Source organism: Tympanuchus pallidicinctus, unplaced genomic scaffold, assembly GCF_026119805.1.
Source record: "Tympanuchus pallidicinctus isolate F22 unplaced genomic scaffold, pur_lepc_1.0 scaffold1, whole genome shotgun sequence".
Classification (NCBI taxonomy): Eukaryota; Metazoa; Chordata; class Aves; order Galliformes; family Phasianidae; genus Tympanuchus; species Tympanuchus pallidicinctus.
This window is the reverse complement of record NW_026294618.1, coordinates 51,997,442-52,020,014: the sequence shown is the minus strand read 5'-3', so window position 1 is coordinate 52,020,014 and position 22,573 is coordinate 51,997,442. Positions and strand designations below refer to the sequence as shown.

General features: G+C 37.0%; 1 protein-coding gene across 7 annotated transcripts in view; it reads right to left on the bottom strand.

Moving 5' to 3' along the window:
- The window catches only part of LAMA2 (laminin subunit alpha 2), a 322,448-nt gene that overhangs the window by 109,103 nt on the left and 190,772 nt on the right, over positions 1-22,573 (bottom strand). For 5 of the 7 annotated variants that reach the window (XM_052671093.1, XM_052671082.1, XM_052671039.1 and 2 more), the window contains exons 19-25: positions 20,215-20,426; positions 15,526-15,632; positions 14,257-14,520; positions 11,675-11,855; positions 8,079-8,215; positions 4,783-5,019; positions 987-1,130 (exon numbers count right to left, since the gene is read on the bottom strand). In XM_052671093.1, the coding sequence (XP_052527053.1) occupies positions 987-1,130; positions 4,783-5,019; positions 8,079-8,215; positions 11,675-11,855; positions 14,257-14,520; positions 15,526-15,632; positions 20,215-20,426 (1,282 nt within the window). The remainder of the gene's footprint in view (positions 1-986; positions 1,131-4,782; positions 5,020-8,078; positions 8,216-11,674; positions 11,856-14,256; positions 14,521-15,525; positions 15,633-20,214; positions 20,427-22,573) is intronic. The other 2 variants (XM_052671070.1, XM_052671101.1) reach the window with 1 other exon arrangement.

Sequence of the window (22,573 nt, the reverse complement as noted above, 5' to 3'; positions counted from 1 at the left end):
TTCCATTTACAGTGTGGACTGACTGGACAAGAAACACCCCTGGCAATTGCTAGCCCTGTGTGAGATTTCCTGTTTTCCTGACATAGCTGTATTTGAGACATCAAGAAAGGGGTCAACACATTTGAATTTCTGAGAAGTCTTATTGTCATATAGGACAAGATTCTTCGCTGGAAGAATTCAGTGTCAATCAAAACTCTGAATCAATTCCAATTCTGTATTACATCACAGAGACAAAAACCAGATGAGCTGTGTACACACACTTGCTTAGATGTGAGTATAAATATGAGAGGAAATTAACTGAGACAAACCAGATCATCAGGAGGTTTAAACAGTGCTATTTCTTTTTGCTGCCACATGTGATGTGATGGACGGTAGTGATCTCAGTGTGTGTTTTGCACTCATTGTATCAATTGGAGACATTCAGTCTGTCTTACTTGACAGTCTAACATAGGTCTCAAGATCCTTTTACACATGAAGGTGGAGAGCTCTTTTTTTTTCTCCAAGGGATTTCCATTCCCAGATCTAAACATGGCAGCATCTTCACTAAGCACTTTTAAAAATAACAATTTTAGGAAAAGTAATGGAAATAAAAAGATTGGACCATAGCAAATCTATCCTGGACAAGTATCTATGACCCTTGAATACATGTGGATAAACTGTGTATCACATATCAGGGATTATGTTACAATGCACTGAAATGCATCATTTCCCCATACACAGACAGACTAACTTGTCTGCTCCCAGATTTTAACAGCTTTACATTGACTTGGTATCTGCTAACATGTCACTAGTTTTCTTAGCTACTTACTTGTAATGCTTTGACCCTGGTATTCTAATGGAAGATACTACTCTTCTCTCAAATTATAAAGAGGAAAATGACTGCTAAAATGTTTGGCTATTTTCTAGCTAATTCTCAGTGCTTGATTAAAATATGCCAGCAGGAAACAACATTATTTCATTACATGGCTCAGCAGTTCCCTACTCACCCACATGCGGATAAGCCCCTTTGCCTCACTGCACTGTGTAGTCAAGCCAAAGCAATAGCAGCTGCTGCAGCCAAGTGGGTTTCTGGCAGAGAGGCCAAATGTGCCAGACTTGCACCTGTCACAGTGGACACCTTCCACATTGGCCTAGAATAGAGAGAACATTAAAAATAATGGAAGCTTTAATTAACAGGCTATAATAAGAAAAAGAAAATGGAACAATATTAATAATGGTATAAGTTGAAGGAGTTACCACTAGGTAACTTTTAGCATCCACTGGCTCCTTACTGATAATTGCATACACAGAAAGATCAAATGGTACTTTGGATACAGCAGGCTAAATAAATGACTGATAAGAAAACAATATGTCCTCATGAAACTGCCTGGATTAATCCAAGCTTTTGTTTAAAAGGAATCAGTTTTGACTAGTTAGAACATTTAAGCTACAGTACTAAATATTCTTGCTGAGAAACATACTTTAATGGAAATATTGTGGAGAAAAGCTTTACCCTCTTCATCTGATTGTTTTCCACATCACTGAACTGTATTAGCAAGGCTGAAATGTTTTGCTGTTATAATGTCATTGCTTTTATTTCCATTTTTCAATTAGTCCAAATAAAAAGCAAACCTAGATAATCTAGATAAGCATTAATTTATTCATAGCCTTTTAAAGCCATTTTATACAGACCAAGGTACTGAAAAAAAATCGCCAGTATGAAAGCAGTGATCTCTCTCTTTCTCTCTTTTTTTTTTCTTCTCCTTTTCTTCACAGTAATACCAAGAAGTCAATCTAAAAAAGAAAATCAACTTTCCAAACCTTATAATGGAAACCAACACTTTCCCTGGGGATTTACCATTTTAACCTCATTTCCACGTGCAACTATGAGCAAACGTGCTTATTATATATATTGTATTTATCTTAAATTTTAATGCTTTAAGTGGGGGCCAATAAAGAAGATTCTGAGCTTTTGCAAGTCCATTTTCTCCTGCTATAACAGCAGGTTTCAATGGCAATGATTATCCCTGTAAAAGACCTTCCTCCTCCAATACGTAAGTCTTTCAAAAAAGTTAGTCAAAGTTAAAAGTTAACCAAACCTAGATTTAAACTAAACTGCACCTAATCCAGAAAAGGGACACCAAGATGGTTAGTGGAGCTGAAGCACTGAAGAAAGTCTGAAAAAAAATGAAGAACTTCTATTTTTCCATTTCTGTGGATGACATAGGACACATAGTACTGCTCATCAGTCCAAGAAACAGCTTTTTCCTCGAAAAATGCTTATCAACATTTCACTTCAGTTTCCTTATGGTCCTACCATCCAATGAATCAGTATTTAGAAAACAGAATAGGACATGTTCTATTCAAATGTACCAAAAAACAGTACCGTGGCCAAGGAGTTCTCACACTGTTTACAGAATCTTCATCCTTGGAAATATTACCTCAGCAGTCTCCTTTAAAGAAGGAGATGACCTTAATAGTCTCCAGAGGTACATTCCTCTAATTGATTTTATAATTTCTCTGTTGAATCTATGCTTTAACTCAGAATGAAGTGAATGTTGTCTAATTAATGAAATAATTACCTGGCAATTATACCTTTTGAACTTACCCATGAATTTTGCTTATTCTTCGTGTCAGGACAGTCCCTGAATCACAACTGCATAAGCAATCTCTTAAGGCCATTTTCGGAAACCTCTTCCATGAAGATCAATACTAGATCATGTTAGCAGCTAGTCAGTACATATAATGTCAAAGAATGAGGATTTCACAACTTTTCTGGATAATCTGTTTGATGACTGCCCTAATGATTTTTTTCCCTAATGTTCAGTCCAAAATTCTCAAGTTGCCATATGCATCTGTTGATTCTATAACACCTTTTGCTAATATCAAAAAGGACTTGATTCTACCATATTTGCGATTACTCTTTGAAGTGGCTGTGGGTTACTATTACATTTTCCATCAGCTTTTCTTCCTTCTTCAGAGTAGAAGAGTCCAGTTCCTTCTCCCTCAGTGCATACTTATAGACCATCTGCCTTAAGTCTCTTTTTTTTAGTCCTTCTCTTATTCTTCTTTATTTTTAAATCAAAATTTAAAACTGCCATTTCCAAGTACTCAGAGTAGAAGAGGAAGGAACATAGAATCATAGAATGGCCTGGGTTGAAAAGGACCACAGTGATCATCTAGTTCCAACCCCCCTCTCGTGGGCAACTACTAGAACAAACTGTCCAGAGCCTCATCCATCTTGGCATTGAATGCCTTCAGGGATGGGGCATCCACAACCTCTCTGGGCAACCTGTTCCAGTGCTTCAACACCCTCTGAGTGAAAAACATCTTCCTAACATCTAACCTAAATCTCTCCTGTTTCAGTTCAAAACCATTCTCCCTTGTCCTATCACTATCCACCCAAGTAACCAGTCATTCCCCCTCCTATTTATATGCTCCTTTCAAGTACTGGAAAGGCCACAAGGAGGTCTCCCCAGAGACTTTTCTTTTCCAAGCTAAAAAAGCCCAGTTCCCTCAACCTTTCTTCCCAGAGAGCCATCTGATCATCTTAGCGGTCCTCCTTTGGACTTGTTCCAAGAGCTCTTCTGTGTGTTTCTTCTGCTGGGGACCCCAGGCCTGGACGCAGTACTCCAGATGGGGCCTCACAAGAGCTGAGTAGAGGGGGACAATCACTATCCTCTCTCTGCTGGCCACCCCTTTTTTAATGCAGCCCAGAACACAGTTAGCTTTCCAAGGTACAAGCGCACACTGCTTGCTCGTGTCCAGTTTCTCATCCATCAGGACCTCCAAGTCATTCTCTGCAGGGTTGCTTTCAAGGAGTTCTTCCCCCACTCTATACATATCTCAGATTGCTGCAGCTCAAGTGCAACACCTTAGGATGAGACTTCCCTTGATCTGCTAGCCAATCTCATCTCAAACCAAGAGGATTTTCTGATTCACAATGAAAGTGAAAAGTTGGCTTATATTTGATTTGTCATCTCCCATAACCTATATGTGCTTTTCAGTAGATACCTATTCAGCATTTTACCTCCCAAATTGTACTAACTCTTGGGGTTGTTCCCCTTCATGTTCTTACCATCTCCCATGCCCTTGCTGGAATTCATGACTTTGTATCTTCAGTTTTCAAGCAGCACACAGACTGTATTTCTACTATTGAGACATGAGCCTTGGTGTATTCTACTTGCTGGCTACCAACTGTATGTAAAATTTTTCTTAGGTCCAGAAATCCAGCCAATTTTCAATGTACCTACGTGTGCAATTCTCCTCAGAACAATTTCAAAAAAGAAGGCTGTGGGTGATGATACCAAAAGTCTTACTGAAGTCACGAAGTTAGTTTTTTTAGTAGTCTTACACTGTACACAATTTACTCAGAAAAAAATAGATATTGCTGCAGTGAATTCTACTCATTTTACCTGTTGGTGATTCTCACTTAGTAAACTCACTAAAATAAGCCAGCACTGTAGCATATTGTTATTACTGATGTTTTTTCTTTTAATTTGTAAGATGTTTGAACAAGTGTATTGAACGTTTAAATTAGAGACATTTTGTTCTGCAAGACCAGGAAGAAATACAAAGGGAGAGGAGAGCCTAAAGATAACGAGTGTTAGCATGTGAAAAAGCAATAGATGAGTAGTAAAATCTTTATGTTAGACTCCCCTCACAACAAATAGCAAATGTACTATGACAGACAACTAGATTTGTTTGCACACACTGTAGAAGTAGACAAGTATAAATGTCAAAGAATTTTGGAGTAAATTTCACAGCAGGTATGAGATCAGCTTATAGTCTTCATTGCCCTACCTTGCAGCTGCATTGGCCAGTATGATTAACGCATGAGCATGTGCCCAAATCTGTATCACAGCTCCGTGGATCAGTGCCAGACAGGACACACTGACAAGTAATGCATTGTGGATAATTCCAGTAACCCAACCTGCACTCAGTGCATTTATCCCCAGAGAATTCAGGGCGGCAGAAGCAGCAGCCTGTATTTAAGTCACACTGAGAACTTAAGGCTCCAATGAGGCTACAGTCACATGGCTGAAAAGAAGAAAAACAAGAAGAAAATTGCAGTTGCGCATGTGAAAAAACAAACAAACAAACCCACCAGAACAAAAACGTCACACATCTTTCAAGTACTGATAGAATTCTTACACTTCCTGTGTCCAAAGACAACATCTGAATTATTAAAATAGGCTTTTATCTTTATTCAACAAAGGTCAAGCAATTACACTAAATAGACAAAAAAATTACACTAAATACACTTAGAAACACTCTGTTCTTCCTGAACATATTTAATCTATCACTAGTAAATTCAAAAGTGAAATGAAAAATCCAACAGAATGTAGTGCACTGGCATGCTCTGCAGGTAAAGTTAACTTATGAAGCGTTAGTGACCTCCAAAAATTCCTTACTATGAATGTCTGATACAGGACATGTTCAGACACTTTTGCTAAAATTGGAGACTCTCAGGGGCAGTGGTCCCGGTGGAATCTATTGCAATGATTATTACTAAGGCAAGGCAGGTAACTATCTTCTTTTTACTAACAGGACTCTTAGATAATAGCAATTTAAATGGCAATTGACAGATATTTTGTCTTCTGGTGTAATGAGAAGTAAATTTGCTTACAGAAAGAGAGTTTCTGCAGGGAAGTAAGGAAAGAAATAGGTGATTTGCCAAGGGGTCTAGATACTGAGTACAGAAGCAAGTACCTGGGAAAGCTGCAGTCTCCCAAAGAACAGAAAAATCCTTCAGTACTATGACTGTACAACAAAGTTAGCCCAGGACATTTACTCTGATCATTGACGTGACGAGAATTTCATATGAAGAATTTCTGCTTGCAATAGCAAACCCAGTGCCAGCAGTACAGGTTACCACAGTAACTGACATGGATAGACTTGCTAAAATTAAGGATACAAAGCCGAAAAAGAGCTGAAGAAAACGCGGATTCAGTTTATACAAAGAACTGTTTATTGTATGAATACTTACAGCATGTTTTTTTCTCCTCTGAAATGACCATTTCTAAAGAAGGTAATTATATGTAGGAAAAATTCAATTTTTACTGAATGCAAGATAAACTATTTAACTACTAGTTACATATTAGACATATTAGACTGCTAAACTACTATCTAACCTAAGAAATAAAACCTTCTGCAAGAAAGAACTTTGTTCTGCAATATATATTTGAAAGTAAAGCTTAGAAAACAAATTCTTCATCATACACTGAAGTAGTTCAGTGTGCAATATCAATACCTAAACTGCAATCAAACATCATGTTTGTTTTGCAAGTAAACAATTCTTAATGCAACACTTTCTACTCTCTTGAGTTACAGCAGCACTGGAAATCTGCAAAGAGTGTGAGTAGGAGATCTCACTTTGCTGAAATTTTAGAAATTACTGAAAGAGATGTAGGCTGACAGATCATTATTAATTTAGCCGATGCCATGGAACTGCCATATTAATGTGCCCACATAAAAGACAATAAGAGGATACACTCCAGAGCTCAAACAGAGGTCTTCAACCTCATTATAGGCTGGCTTCAGAAGCCGGGAATCTGTATCACAGCAGTGCAGCAGAGGTTTCACAAGAGGAGTTTTCCATACATATAGAAATAATTAGTTTGCAACCTGAGCTACATGACAGTCTTTTAAGAAAGCACATTAGTGGTATATGACCATGTTCAGACAGAATAGCTTTTCTGAAGTAATTGCAGCAGTATATGAATGCCTCATCATTAATGATAAAGGCAGAAAGAAGGAGACATTTAAACTTGGCACAGTATTCACTATCACTAGTATTCAACCTCAACCAAATACAACTCTGTTCAACTTCAACTTGACATTATCAACAACTTTCAAGACCTATTTGACATATTATTATTTTCCTTCTTCTTGTCCCTCTTTACTCCCCTTTTAAGACTTTCATAACTGCCAAAAACTAGAATAAGAAGGATTTAGAGGAAAGTAAGAAGAATTATTTCCCTTTTAAGGAAATAGGAAGAAAGTATATTTTATGGGTAAGGCAGCTGTTTCTTTTCTTCTCCACTGTCTCTTTATGCACAAGTCAAAGGCCTTATAAAGTAAAATTCAAGTATGTCTTCCCACTAACATCAAAACTAGGGCCAAAGTAAACTTGTTCTGCAAAGGTAAGGTCAATTACTGCAGTTACACATTTCTGCATTATATAATACTGTGGTGCTGTGGTTTAACCTGACAGGAGGCTCAGCACCACACAGTCATTTGCTCATTCCCCCCAACTTTCTATTGGGATGGGGAGGGAACGAGAAAAAACAAAGTAGGACTCACGGGCTGAGATAAAACTATTAACTAAGGAAGAGGAAAAAGGGATAATAGCTATGACAATCACGTACATAAATCTCTCTCTTTGCATATATAGATATAATAAGTGATGCACAAGCTATTGCTCGCCACCCATTGACCCATGCCCAGCTAGTTCCTGGGCAGCAGCAGCTCAGCCAATGAACACTTCCCCCACACACACCTTTTTCAAACTTTTCTTCTTCATGACGTCATACAGTATGGAATATCTCTTTGGCTAGTTTAAGTCACCTGTCCTCATTCTGTCTCCATCCAGCTCCTCCAAGCCCCCTTGTTGCCAGGACAATAGGAGAGGCAGAGGAAACAAATGTCCTTGGCTCTGCACAGCATTAATCAGCAACAGCTAAAACATTAGACTGCTATCTACATTGCTTTTCTCCTAATACCAAAATGTAGCATCATACTAAACACTATGGGGAGAAATAATTAACTCTGAAACTGATAAATATGGAAATCTCCTTAAACATGTTAAATTCAGCTGTAGCTAGAAAATCAGTATACAAACTCAGCATGACAGCTCTACAGTATAAATAGGGTGTATAAATAGAGTGTTTGGTGTTACAGGCTAAAAACCTGAGAGAGGGAGTAATTAAATACAACTCAGTAATTGATCACCAACATTTATACCATAGTTTGATTGACACTAAAACCTCTAATGGAGGAACAAACAATGATTTACAAGCCTAAATTTTTATTCTACCTACAAACTACTATATTATCCGATGGGAATGAAGTGACAGAGAAAAGAGAGATCCACTCACCTTGCAACCATGTACAATGTCATGGCCCCAGTGATTTGGTGCACACTTGTCACACATCCCTCCAATAGTGTTGGGGGGGCAGATACAGCGGCCACTGATGGGATCACAGTTATTACCAAATTGTGAACAGGCACAGGCTTAATGGGAAACAGAAACAAAGCAAAGTGAAAGTTACCCCCTTATATATCAAGGACTTCTTTTCTACTACAAGCTTTATCAGGAGAACGGTGTTTTCACATGAAACTGTAATTCTTGGCAGATGTTATTCAATGAAACGAATTTGGTTTTCAAAGCAGTTCCAAAACGGGCCTTTGATATTAAAGCATTATTAGGTGAACAACTCATTGGTGACAAAGATTAAAAGTGTATAAATGAAGAGGCACAAGACACTTCATCATTCTGAAGAACAGAACCAGTGTATATTTATTTTCATACTCACCCTCAACATCATCCCTGAGATCACAGCAAAAGTATCACAAGCAAACTATCACTCTCTGAGTGTTAATCAGCCCCTTGGTATCAGGCAGAGTAAAATGATCCCCTATTGCAGAGGGCTGGGTTTGTGTTTATTGCCTTTATAACTAATATTTTGTTATCCCACACATCAGTGTTGCCCCATGAGGTCAGTGTTCAAAAAGACATTTGAATACTGCCCACAGTAGTACATATTTAACCCTGGAATGGACTAGATGATCTTTGAAGGTCTCTTGCAACTCAACTATTCTATTCTACTCTTATTATCTAGATTTACTTGGAAGATGTGCATAGATAGATCTCATATTCATAGTTCAGATAAGAACTGATTCTTTACCTTTCCCCATAAACGTTCCCAAAATGAGGTAACTGATGCAAGTAAGTTTAGACCCAGTCATGACAGATGTGATATGAAAACGTGATACAGTCTTTTGGCACATCAAGATGTTTCAGAAGTACATCTGTCATTGTGAGACTGAAACTTTTGCAAACTTTATGGAAGTACAGTTCTTAGACAAAACTGGTTCAAAAAGTATGGAGCAGAAAATGTAATAGAACAACATTTCTTTGTTTGTACAAATATAATTATTTAAAAAAAAGCGGAAAAAATTAGTTAAAGGGAAATTTATTTTGTATTGTTTGTTGCTAGAGTGTCAGTAATAACTGATCTAACTGATGAAGCTTCAGGGTTTTTTTTATTGCCTAAGAAAAATCAACTTATATTTCTTTTGGATAAATGCTAGATATAGAAGTCTAATATTTTATTAGATACTTGGCCGCAATTCTAGTATTCATTTTTGTGCACTTTCTTCAAGCATGATTTGATATACTTCCATTACATTTCTGAGTTTTCTCTGCGATTCATAATTCCTTTTTCTTTTAAAATAATATATAATTCATAATTCCTTTTTCTTTTTTTCTTTTCTTTTTTTTCTTTAATTCCTTTTTTTTTTTTTTTTTTTTTTTTTTTTTTGTCATATGAAGGAAATAGCAAAAGACTTACTAAAATAAACATGGAACAAAACAGCAGTTTGAAAAGAAAAAACCTTTGCATCTGTTATATTCACTTTGAAACTTCTAAAAATCTGTTGAGGTTATTTAAAATACTTGATGAACTTAGGCAGATACATTTCTATTTAAAATATTATTTAGTTTTGCACTAAACTCAGTCTTTCCATGTTTATCAGGAAAGCAGTTAAAAACGTAATGTGAAAATGTGTAAATTGCCTTCTCATCTTCCCCCCTCCAACTGTATGAAATTGGCAACATTTTGTAACATTTCACAATGAGTGATGTGCTTTTAAATTGCAAAATGTTACTATAAGAGTGTAATCATGAAGATCATCTACATCAATTTTTTCTCTCCAATATGTGCTAAGAACTTTAGGACTTCACTTATTGTTCGCAATTTACTTCCAGCTTTCTCAGCAGTAAGTTTGTGAACCAATCTTTCCCTTTTCCATAGTGCCAACTTTACAACATGGTAAATATTTTCTTGCCCCTTCCATCACATGTCAGACAATACCATAGAGTAAAATTTTGAGTTGTGAACTATAAACCACTCTGGCTCAAGTCATATACTGGGGGAAGAAGAGCAACAGAAATGGACTTGCAGGTCCTGGTGGATGAGAAGCTGGACAAGAGCCAACAGTGTGCACTTGCAGCCCAGAAGGCCAACTGTCTCCTTGGCTGCATTAAAAGAGGAGTGATCATAGGGAGAGGGAGGTGATTATCCCCTCTACTGAGGGGATACTACTCTTGTTAGGCTCCATCTGGCAAACTGTGTCCAGGACTGGAGCCAAAGGAAGGCCACTAAGATGATCAGAGCGATAGACTATGAAGAAAGGTTGAGGGAACTCGACTTGTTTAGCTTGGAGAAGAGAAGAGGAGGGGGACTGTTTACATGGGTGGATAATGATAGGGCAAGGGGGAATTGTTTTAAACTGAGACAGGAGAGATTTAGGTTAGATGTTAGGTGGAAGTTTTTCACTTAGAGGGTGTTGATGCACTGGAACAGGTTGCCCAAGGAGGCATTCAAGGCCAAGCTGGATGAGGCTCTGGGCAGACTGTTCTAGTAGTTGGTGATACTGCCCATGGCAAGGGGGTTAAAACTAGATGATCTTTGAGGTCCTTTTCAATCCAGGCCATTCTATGATTCTGTGTCAATAGAACAGATGAAATTGAATTTTGCTGTACAGGTATGGGTCTCAAAATGCAGATGCTTCTTCCATACTAAAGCTAAAGAAGAAAGAAAGGCAGAGAGCTAGGCTTGTTACTTGTGCTGCTATTCCCTATGGAAAAGGAGGAGGATTAGAATACTTGGGAAGACCATTCCTGCTGCTAGAAAGAATACTCTACAGCTCTGACCTGAAGAAAATTAGCAGCAATATCCTCAGCTTGGTAGCATTCTGCCATCAGCAAGGAACATTGTGGGGCCATTGCCACTCTGGCATGCCAATACTCTAGACAATTAACTATGCCTCCTGTGACCAGATCTAAACTAATTTATGAAACATTAAAAGTAGAGACCTGTTAGCAAAGATAGATATTTCTCTGTGAAGGAACCAGTGGTTAGATTCTTTTTGACCTAGCCATCTGCACTACTTTAAGGACAGGGAGTGTTCATTTCAGTGTTTGACCTTATGTCCAAAAAAACAAACACAAAGTAGTAACTGGAAATATTTCATGATGATGCTATAATTTCAGCATCTAGAGGAGAATACTTCTACTGTGCTTACACACGGAACATAGCAGAGGTATTTTTGTGTGCAACAAGGTTTTCAGATAAAGTATACAAGTAAACAAGATTCTAAATATAACAGAATTTAATAAAAGAGAATCAAACTTGTAAGGGCAGTGCTTGGACAAAAGGACACTTCTGTTCCAGCTATCCATGGAAGATTAGACATAAATTAATTTTAAATTAGCAGAAATACCTTGGGTCTTTTGTTCTTGCCAGTTATTCTCTTTGCCAATTGACAGATTTACAGGGCTGCCCATGAAAATGACTGCCTGTCAGGAAAATTTATTAGGCAATCCACAACCAGCCAACTTAGTAAGAAAATGAATACATATATAGATAAATAAATAAACTTGCAATTGGCCATGAAGTATTTACATACGAGTACAGCCTCCTTCTTCAAAGTTGTAAAATCCATGAGCACAGCGGTCACACTTCTTCCCTGTCACTCCTGGCTGGCAGTAACACTGTCCATTTCCATCACAATCAAAGGATTTGGAACCAAAAGAGTTGCAGTTGCAGGGAACACATCCTCTGGAAGACTGTAAGCCAAACGTTTCAGGCTGCCACCAAGAAAGGAAAGAAGAGCAGTTAGTACATGGAAAGATTACTGGGAAAAGATGAAAAGCTGAGTGCCTGTGGATAGCAGAGTGATTTTTTCTTTTTCTGTTGATTCTGTAATTCTTAAACAGAATTGTAGAGGTAAAACTGGCAAGGGCACTAAACAGCTACACAGCTCAAAAGGACTAAAGATTTCAGAGTGTTAACTGCTATTATAACAAACGTTCTCTAGACAGTACACTTTGTACAAGGTTACATTTCCATATATACAATTTCAAGAAGGTTGTTATGTACAGTCTTCAGACTGGCTTTCAGAAATTTCCTACTTAAATAGAAGGCCTGAGTCATCTATGTGCACTGTGTCAGGATTGTAAGATTATGTTAGGCAGGATTGGTTACTAAGAAAGTGAATTCAAATTCTCTGCTATAAACGGACAGTGGTTCAACCAGAAAGACTCTGGACAAGAAGATTCTGTCTCCTTTGATCAAGGGCACTACCTGTACACATTCTGTAACTCAAGGGCATTTCTTCTGAATGATTCTTAGGAATAACTTTAGATGAACACAGATAGGATGTATTTGCATTACAAGCTATTAAGAATTACCTGTTTTTAAAAATAATTAACTGCTAATGATTATAAACGGACTGAAGTGAAATATATTTATTTTTACAATGTGCTACTGGGCAGCTCAGCCATTTGCTGTTAGATTTTTTGCCTAGTACAAATCGGCACAGATTTTTCAAATCAGTGGAGATGTACTGACTTAGATTCTCATGGATTTGTTCCCACAGTTAAACTCCTAACCTGCGTAGGTGAAATCTCAGAGACTTTGTCAGGGTTCCAAAGTCCACAAATCTGAACTCTAAGATTAACATTGATGTTCCACATTCCTAGAGGGAATCTATTGATATGTATCAATAGATCAATGTAGGGATTGTACCTACAGTCAGAATTTGGCCTGAAGAAACTTAGAAACTAAGCAAACACTTTATTATGCATATAATAAAGAATTACCCTGATTCTCATTTCCAGTTTCTACAATGAAATGCTTTGTAAATTATATACTTCAGCATGACAAAATACGGTGCATCAGAGAGAAAAGATTATTCTAATCCATGTAATTAAACTTCAAGGTTCAATTAAATATACAGTGTATCTCTGAAGATTTCTATTACACAAGAAAATGTACTGAAAGGTAAATATGCAAAATCTTCAGGACAGACAATCAGATAAATAGTGAAGCAACAAATGCACAGCATGCAGATCAGCTCTCAAAAGAAAGTTTGATAGGATGTAATAAATTCTGTTTATAGGGTGAAAAACAGAAAAACAGCCTGATCACTAGCTCTCCACAATGCGTGAATGAAGAAAAGATCACCAGCATACTGGGTTCTGTTCAATGAAAGACATTTTGATCAGTCATGCAAACTACCAAGATGAGACTCCAGGCTGAACCCCTGGCCAGCCTTGTTTATACATAAATTGAGAGTCACATCTATTGAACGATAGGATCATGGATGACAACAAGGAAACATAATATCTTCTGAATATTGTACTATATTTGGTCCTGCACCAGCATATTCTGAATATTTGTGTGGTCAATACAGTTATGTTAAATGGGTAAAAGTTCACATTCTCCAAAGGAATCCATATGAGCAAATAAAGCATGAGTCCTTGAACCTGACTGAGGAAAACAAAATGCTGGCAGTTATTTTTCAATTTGATTTATGGACGTCTTGGGTTGCAGGAGGAAAAAAAAGCAAACTACTTAAAACACTGCTCAGTTAGAAGCAGTTGTACCATAATTAATATATCATTTTAGGAAATAAGCAGTTTTGTTGACATGCGAGGAGGAATATTTCTATTATTTTGGGAATCGTATTCAAATAGCTTGCACTTGTTCTGGTTAAAAATTAAAACTGTCTGAAGACTGCCCATATTCACAAATGAGAACTTTTAACACCTGTCGTATTTGATATTTCAAGACTAGATCTTCACATTTTACCTCTGGTGATGATTCTTCTCATGAGCTCCTAGCCCTTTATTCTTGAATCATTAGGGGAGGAAGTCTTGCTCTATTGAAGGCCAGGAATATCCTACTGATTACACTGATGTATGAACAGCACCCACATATTTCATGCACACTACTGTTGATTGTGCTGCTTTTGGAATTATTCTGTTATTTGACTTCTGGCCTGTTTGGTTAATTGCCCTATGCAACTTTGGATGTGGGGAATACCAAGAACAGAGCACTGTCTTTCCTTTTTAATTCTGTGTATCGAAGCACATTTCTTTAAAATTAAGTGGAAAAACAAACAGACAAACAACCAACAACAAAAAAAACACCACCACAAGCAAATACGAAGTTTCAGCCCATGCGATGCACACAGTTTCTGATTACCGGAGCGGCAGGCTGGTAAGCACCCCGTGGGCACCCACTGGCACTGCTGAAGCCCCATCTCCGAGGGGGGACTCGAATCTGCTGACTGCTTCGCGCACTTTCTTTCAATTTAGGCACCTGTCTGCTGATTTCACAGCGTTTGCCTGTGAATCGTGATTTGCAGATACATCTTCCTGACATATCACATTGCAGTGACATGGATCCTACGGCACTGCAGCCACAGGGTATACAAAATCGTTTATCTGGGGCCCAGAAGTAGCTGGGCTTTAAAAATGAAAAGTAAACACTGTTAGAAAGCAGAGGAAATGAAACTGCACCAAATAAAAGAGTACAGGAATGTAGGCAGTAATAAACAAAGACTAATTCCTAACAGCCGCTGATTTTGTATTACCAATAATTATTGGCATATTTTATGTGTATATTATACTGTATGTGGCAAGTTCCATTGATACTACTGATATTTCTTCGAATAGACTATTTAAATAATGCTGAAATGAAAGTGTGCTCCCTTAGAATACCACTTCAAAAAATTATGCAGCTTAAAGGGCGAAACAATCCTTTTGGTTTTTGCACAATTATTTATGTGCTTTAAATCACACACACAGGGTGTTCTGAGGACACAGACTTAACCCGTGAGTCTTCATGCTGAAACAAAGACACGTTCAGCCCGTTATAAGATATTCCTGAGCAGCCTAAAGAAATCTTTTTGTGAAAGTTCATGAAAGACATTATTGGGGTTTTTTTTGCAGTGACTCACACGACAGCAAAACAACATCAAGACAAAAGATATTTTCACCAAAAAAGTACATATTTGAAAAATACCAAAAGAATTCCTGAGAAAAAGAATGTAAAAGCAGAATATTCACGGTAAGGATAAACAATCAATTTGCTTTTTTTGAAAACCAGATTCTAACAGATATTTCATGATTTTCTTCACAGAAAAATTTTTCCAGACCTGCAATATTCCTACTTATTTTTATTAAACATTCTATTCTAAATATAAAATATATTTACCATACAAAAATACGTATTTGTACATACAGTGAGGCTTATTTTGATTGAGTGCAAAGGGAGGTTTACTTTTGTTGTTTGTTTCTTTCCAGAAAAGCTTTGAAGAACATTAAGTAGCCATTTTCTATATATTCTCCCCATACATAAAAAACAATTCCTATTTGTTCCTTAAGTGAAACAACAACAACAAAACAAAAGAAACCCATTTTAACACCAGACTGAAGCAAACTGAAACATCCACGGTTCCTCATCACTCACCTTGCACATGTCACACCGGCGCCCAATCACGTTGGGTTTACACTCACACTGGCCAGTCTGAGAGTCACAGATCTCTGAGATGGATCCATTGACATGGCAATGGCAGGCTACAGAGGAGAAAGAAGGAACTGTTGATATGTTTCCAGTACACTTACACTACTGATTCTGACTTTAACAGCCAAATTTTAACAGCGTGGTTTTTGCCATCTGGACAAACTCAAGAATGCAGACCTGAGGAATGCTCGGACACTGACAATCAGCATTTACCTACCCATTGAAATGCAGAATTCTACTCCAAATTATTGCACTGAGAAATTTTGTTTCCACTTCATAAAAAATCTCCTCATATGCCACTCCAAGTATCTCTGTTCCAAAACAGCATTAGGGCTCACAGAGGAAATGACAAACAACCAGTCCAACCCATGACATAAATCGCCTAAGGATTTTTAAAAAGCAGTGAAAAAGAAACTTCTGTTTCTTACAGAAAAAAAGTTTTGCTTCCTGCATTTTCATATTTGAGAAGAAGTTTTGGAGATGCTTTCTATCACCCTTTATGCCCTTAGATCACAAATCTTGTAGCTTGCAGCAAACCCAGTAGGGAATGGAGAGATGTTATCACATGTCACAGGGACTATGACCATACAGACACCAATTCCATTACGATGAGCAGGCTTCTCTGTCATTTTTTCCACAGAGACATGAATCCTCATCGCTATATTTATTACCAGTCTACTTATTTGAAACAGGCCCAGCCCACATTTTCCCTTCTTGCACTACCCTGACTATGTGTTGTCTTTTTTTCAACATGACAGCTTTGTTTTAAGAAGCACTTAAGCATCCCAACAGCAAACACATGGTGGTCACATACTTGCACATCATAAGGTGCCACTAGAGTTGTATTTTTTCCTATAGATAGATCCTCACAATAGGATCTTCACCATGACTTCATTGGACTACATATACTGTAAACTGAAAGGAGTTCTTCCTGCCATTCCCTCTATTTTTGAGGTATTATGCACAAGTCACTTCTTTCAAATGAAAGTGATTTCATATTTTTCATATCTGTTCATGGCCTTATTTTTCAAACATTTGCAAAAATATCTCATATCTCTGAGAGTAAATAATAATAATATAATAAATAAATAAATAAATAAATAACAACTGAAAATAATTATGGGCTCTCTTGCCAATCTGGTAATGATGTTCATCCTTTTCACCCTCTTTCAGATTTCTTCCTTCCCATTACCATAATATAGATGTTTTAAAACTATTGACAATCCAACCTGAACACATAGAACAGTATGTACATGTACACATTTGCATTATATTCCAATTATAATGGTCACTAGTCAAATGCGTAATCCCAAACCCACATAAACATTATCAATACAAATTAACAGCTGTATTTCACCAACATGTAAACACAGATTTCAAAGCCCAAATATATTATTTGAATCTTTTTTTCCTTAACCAAGAACATAAAAATCACAAGGATCCTGACGAATAAATAAATAAATAAATACACTGTCTTTGTATGCAGGCAAGCTTAACACCATATGTAGATCACACTGAAAGTAAGGTCTCTTATTTATTTCCAAGGAAATTGCAACAGATTTGAACAGTATAATAACACTGTTTGATTAATTCTCATCTACAAAACACAATACCATCACCATTAGCTCTGCATTTTCATCAGCAATAAATAAGAGCCTAAATGCCATGCCAATCAAAATTTGCACTAATAGAGGTGACCCACTGTCACTGTTGCTACTGCTGAAATGCACCACCCACCACCTCACTGTCCTTGCATCCGCTGTTTGGTCTCCATCAACATTCAGCAAGCATCAATGAATGTCACCGAGAGTGATTTTTTCTGCATGGAGGAATTAAGGGACACCCTTTTTGCTACATATATGCTTCCAAGTCAGAAGCCATTTGATCAGACTGCCCTTCTACTGCCATCTGTCACAGCAAGAAAACATAATGGAATACTGTTGGGAAGGTTCAACCTCTACTGCCATACTGCCAACATCTGCCTCTGAAGTCACATGCCAGAATATTACAATAAAGGTACTACTTTCAGAGCAGGCCTCATACCTTACCCCAGGTGGAATGTCATGTATTCCTAACTCAGTCACAGATGACAGTGTGCAATACAGAGGTGAAACAGAATTTGGAAATTAAGACTTTGATTGTTTTCCTGGTGCTGGCAGTATGTACACACTGAAGAAACATGCAGTCAAGGTTATTCATACACTTAACTGTTACTCAATCTGATAAATTACATTTATCTCACCTAAACCTTTCTTATTCATTCATCTCTACTGGAAAACCAGCTATTGTCCCAAATTCTAAATGTTTACTATAATACTATACAGCCTGTTAGAGAAATTTGTCTTACTTTCTCCCAAAATGACACTGGTTAAGACTTCTCTCAAACTCTCTTGATTTGTATAAATATTTATGAGTCTGTAATTATAATGAACCCACACACTAATTCCTCTCTAACAGTGATACTGGGCACACATAGGCACACTTGGATACTTGCTTTAATTAATCTCATGTCATCTAGCTCTACCATCAGCACAACCTCTAGCTATTGGTTCAGCATACTGTGCTGTTTCACAGCAAAAAGCAAGCTACAAAATTGAAATCAAATAAGTCTAGGACATTTGCTCTTAGATTTATTATTTTGTACAGATAAACCAAGAAATTCAGAGAAGCTACAGTGATATAAAGTTGTACTGTCACTTGAAATGGATAATGCATATGACAACAGCACAGTACTGAGAAAGAGCAAAGAACATTTCAAACAATAATTTGAGAGCAAAATTCATGCTTTGCAACACTCTCAGTTTTGGCTTTTTAATAATCAAAGAAATTGAAAACAACAAAGTAAAGGCACGGTCCTTCTGATATTGTAGCTGCAGGGCAAAATTCATGGAAGTCTGCAAAGGAAGTAAAAAAATCATATGCAAAAAAAAAAAAAAGAAAAAAAGAAAACCCACATGAAAGACAGAGAGCAGATGAATGTAAGGTAACTGTGAGCACAAAGCTATGAATACATTATGGGACTCTCCTTGTCAGTGATGCTAAAAAAAAAAAAAAAAAAAAAAAAAAGCAAAGCTTGTAATTCTACATTAAATATGTATTTATTTTTAATACTTTTTGTATTTAATTGTATGTTTTTGGAACTCTTCTCACACTACATCTCTTTCCCATGCAGTTGTCACAACTGTAGAAATGCTCAAAGCAAGAGCCCCATCAACGCTGCAGAAATGGCGATGAGCTACTTGAAGATATGATTTCTGAAATGCACTGCTTTTAAAAATCAAATTACACACTCAACACCCTAATTGATATGACATCATAATGATTTTTAACTAGTGCAAAGAATGTATGTGATTGTCCAACTTTTATTTAGCACCACATAGGTACAGAACACATTTATACAGCCATTACTCTCCACGATTGTCTATTAATTTACATATAACCATGTTTATTAGCCTTAACTGAGAAAGCTAGTTATGTTCTAAATCTCTGGAGCAACCAATGCTGTCTTAGGTAGTCAAACATTATCTTGTATTCCAACTGTCAAACTGCACCCCACTAACAAAGCAAATCCTTGAAATTGATGCCAGTGGATCAGAATTCTGTGCTTGCAAGACATCTTGCAAGAAATGGTTCCTGTGCTCCTAAGTGCAATAACATAGTGCCCAAGACATTTACCAGCATTTTACATCTTTGTACTCAGTGGAGTCGGTCTGCATTTATTCCAAAGAAAGAAGAGGATTTAATTCTATTAACAGAGAAATAAAGTACTCTGCTCTTTCAGAAGACCTAAAAGTCTTTTTTTATTCCATTCCTCAGACTGACGGTGAACTATATGTGAGTATTTTTAAGCTAGGATTCTAAGTGCTATGTTTTGAATTGTGCCAGGAAGGACTCAGTAAGAGCTACTGCCTTCTACAGAAGCAAAAGCTCCTGCTCCTACCAGCTCTTCTATCCACCCTCCACAACTTCATGCAATCAGTGTGGAAGTCTGACACTACATTTGCAGCTTATACTTAAGCAACATGCCACTGTACAACACTGCTGAGAAGTGGTAGCTTGTTGCTGTGGCAGGCACTGTTCTCCATAGCACCTCAGAACATTCAACAGAGTCAGAAGACTCAACTTGGCAGGATGCCTCTTCCCTGTAAAGCAGCTTCCAATACGAACTTAAGTCACATAGGTGGCAATAAAGTCCCAAGTTTTGCCAAATTTGCACTCTTCAGTAACTGAAATATCTTTTCCTCCTCATTTCAGTATCAATCTGAAATGACCAATGGGATGAATGAGATTTCTCTGCATATCATAGTGCATTTCTATTTATTTATATTTATTTTTGTAGATCTGACATTTATCATAACCTTTTGCATCCATCTAATTTTCCACTCTCCTATATCTGTTCCATGCCTGTTTCGTTATTGCTTCAACCACAGGAGGAAGCTTTATAATAGGTTTGTCATTCTATTTACCTTGAATTCACCCATTCCAGATGCAGATGCAAGTAAAACAGTATTCTTAGAGGTGTGAGCACACCATATCATTCTCCTGCACATGCATACAGAGGCACATTCCTCCTCTCAGAAAGAAAGATATAGAATAGATCAATTCTGTCAGAAGTACTAAGAGTTTATGACTTACGTTGACAGTTCCTTGCATCAAGAGCATCACCAAAATATCCATCAGCACATCTCTCACAATATTGGCCTGTTGTACCTGACTTACATATCAGGCAAGCACCAGACAAGCTGTCACAGCTGCCAGGAACGGAGAAGTCAAGGTTGTTATTACATTGGCAAGGTTGGCATGATCCCCCTGGTATTAGAGGTTGTCCATAATAGCCTTCTGCACACCTAAAGTAAAAGAGATCATGAGTTAGGACCCTTAAATAATCTTATTAGAAATATTCAATTTTATTTCTCACTAATCACTAAAAATTACTTGATCTTCTTCCAAATATTTCTTAACTGCCTTTTCTCTCTCCCTCCTTCTCCTTTTTAACAATACTGTAGATACAGTACCAGCTGAAATCCTGCCAGTTCTGCTAGTAATTAGATTTCAGTGGGAGAAAAATCTTGTCACTGGCACTGAAGACAAGACAAAGCATAATAAGAAATCTGTCTACTGGCACTGTAGAGGAATTCAGGTTCACGTTAGATAGGCTTTGTATTTCAGCACATCATGTCTAGATATTCTTGTGCACTCATTTCCCAGCAAGTCTGTTGATTTTCTCCCTTCACATAAATAATGTATTTGCTATAGTTTAGAAAATGATACAGACATAAAATTGTTTACACAACATGATCCCCCACTCACATTGCCTTCCGCTGGTCTACTGCATGGTCACTTAACTATTGGTTGCTTACTTCTGTTTATAGGAAGGCAGCAAAAAGATACCTAGAAATCTTTTGAAAAAGAATTATAGGATTCATGGGGATAGCGACTTTCTAGCATAGTCCCTTCCTTATTTTAAAAGATACGTTTAAAAATACCACCTTTTCCACCTTGGCCACCTGCAACTTGCAGTTAATATCTTGTAAAATGGGTTAGTGAACCTGACTTAACACAAGTGTGCATTTAAAGAAAATTTGTACGTTTCAGTCTATTTCCCACTTATATTTTGGGTTGCTTTCCCTTTCTATTACATTTGTGCACACTTAACAGTTAAAGCAATTAATTGATAGCGAAAAAGGAAAAAAATGCACAGTTCCAGCTAATGAAGTTATTTGCGCTCATCTCAGATGAACTTGAATTAATGTAAAGAGGAGACAGAGTACATAAATCACATAAATTAACATTTCCTATTATTTTAAGTTGATTCAAATACAACTTTAAACAATGCAGATATTATCCTCCCTGCTTTGTACTAGCACAGGGTAGTATGGCCCAGAAATAATTCTGGATAGCACCCTAAAAAGGAAACACTCAGGTCCACTACGTTTTTACTCTTTTCCACTTATGCTCATCAAGTTCATCCTTTTCCTTTCATCCAGAATGTCTCATAAAATTTCCAGTCTGATCCCAAACAAAACAGTCTAAACATTTTCTAAATATTACTCAGTATCAGTAGCAAAAGTTATCAAAATGGATGACAGAGTAGGGAGGAATTAATAGCTAGAACTAATCAGTATTTTTCAATAGTAGGATGTTATTCAAAGTAAAATTGTTTCTGGTCTTTAAAAATATCCATGATGCAGACCTAAACAGATGCATAATTTATACAAACAGTCCAGTGGTTTGGGTGAATGTAAGTACTCATTAACACGAGCACAATTTTCATAATCTAGTCCACTGTGCTCCGCTGCATTCACATAGCCATCTCTCTCAAGTACTTCCCCATAACAACAGTACATCAAAATCCTGTCATCAGAATAATCAATGCATTTTATTTTCAGAACTTGTGAATGTAGCTACATATTGTACCTCTTTGTATTATTCCCAGAAAAGAAATGGATGTTTCTTCCTTATTAAGAAGGTCTTAAGAAGGTACCTCAGCAATCACAGAAGACTAATTTTTAGCTTACTTTCGCAAAGACAACTTGACATTTTTTTTCCTCCAGAGATCTCAGTTACAAAGGTCAGGAATCTCTCAGTACATGTAACAATTAATAGCTATGGTTGAGAAAAGCCAAAGTGTAACTGGATAATTAAGACAGGATCTTATCTTACTCAAAAGAAGAAGAAGAGTAACATGCGAAGTTCACCTATGCTTTGCTGCAATATTTCTCATTTACCACTTGCATATTTGTCATGAATCTGCATTTTTTGGTACTACTAACCAATCTGACTTCACTTAATGTGCACTCATTTTCCATTTTCCCTTTCATTTAAGAATTAATTCAGTATCTTACAGCATTCCTATAAACTTAACCAAGCAGTTCACAGAAAAAAAAAACACTCCAAGGGTTTGCAAGAAACGTGTGGATAATCATTTCCTTCTATTAATAGCAGGAGACCTTGATAACATTTTTTTTTTTCTCCTCATCAATTTAGATTTTGC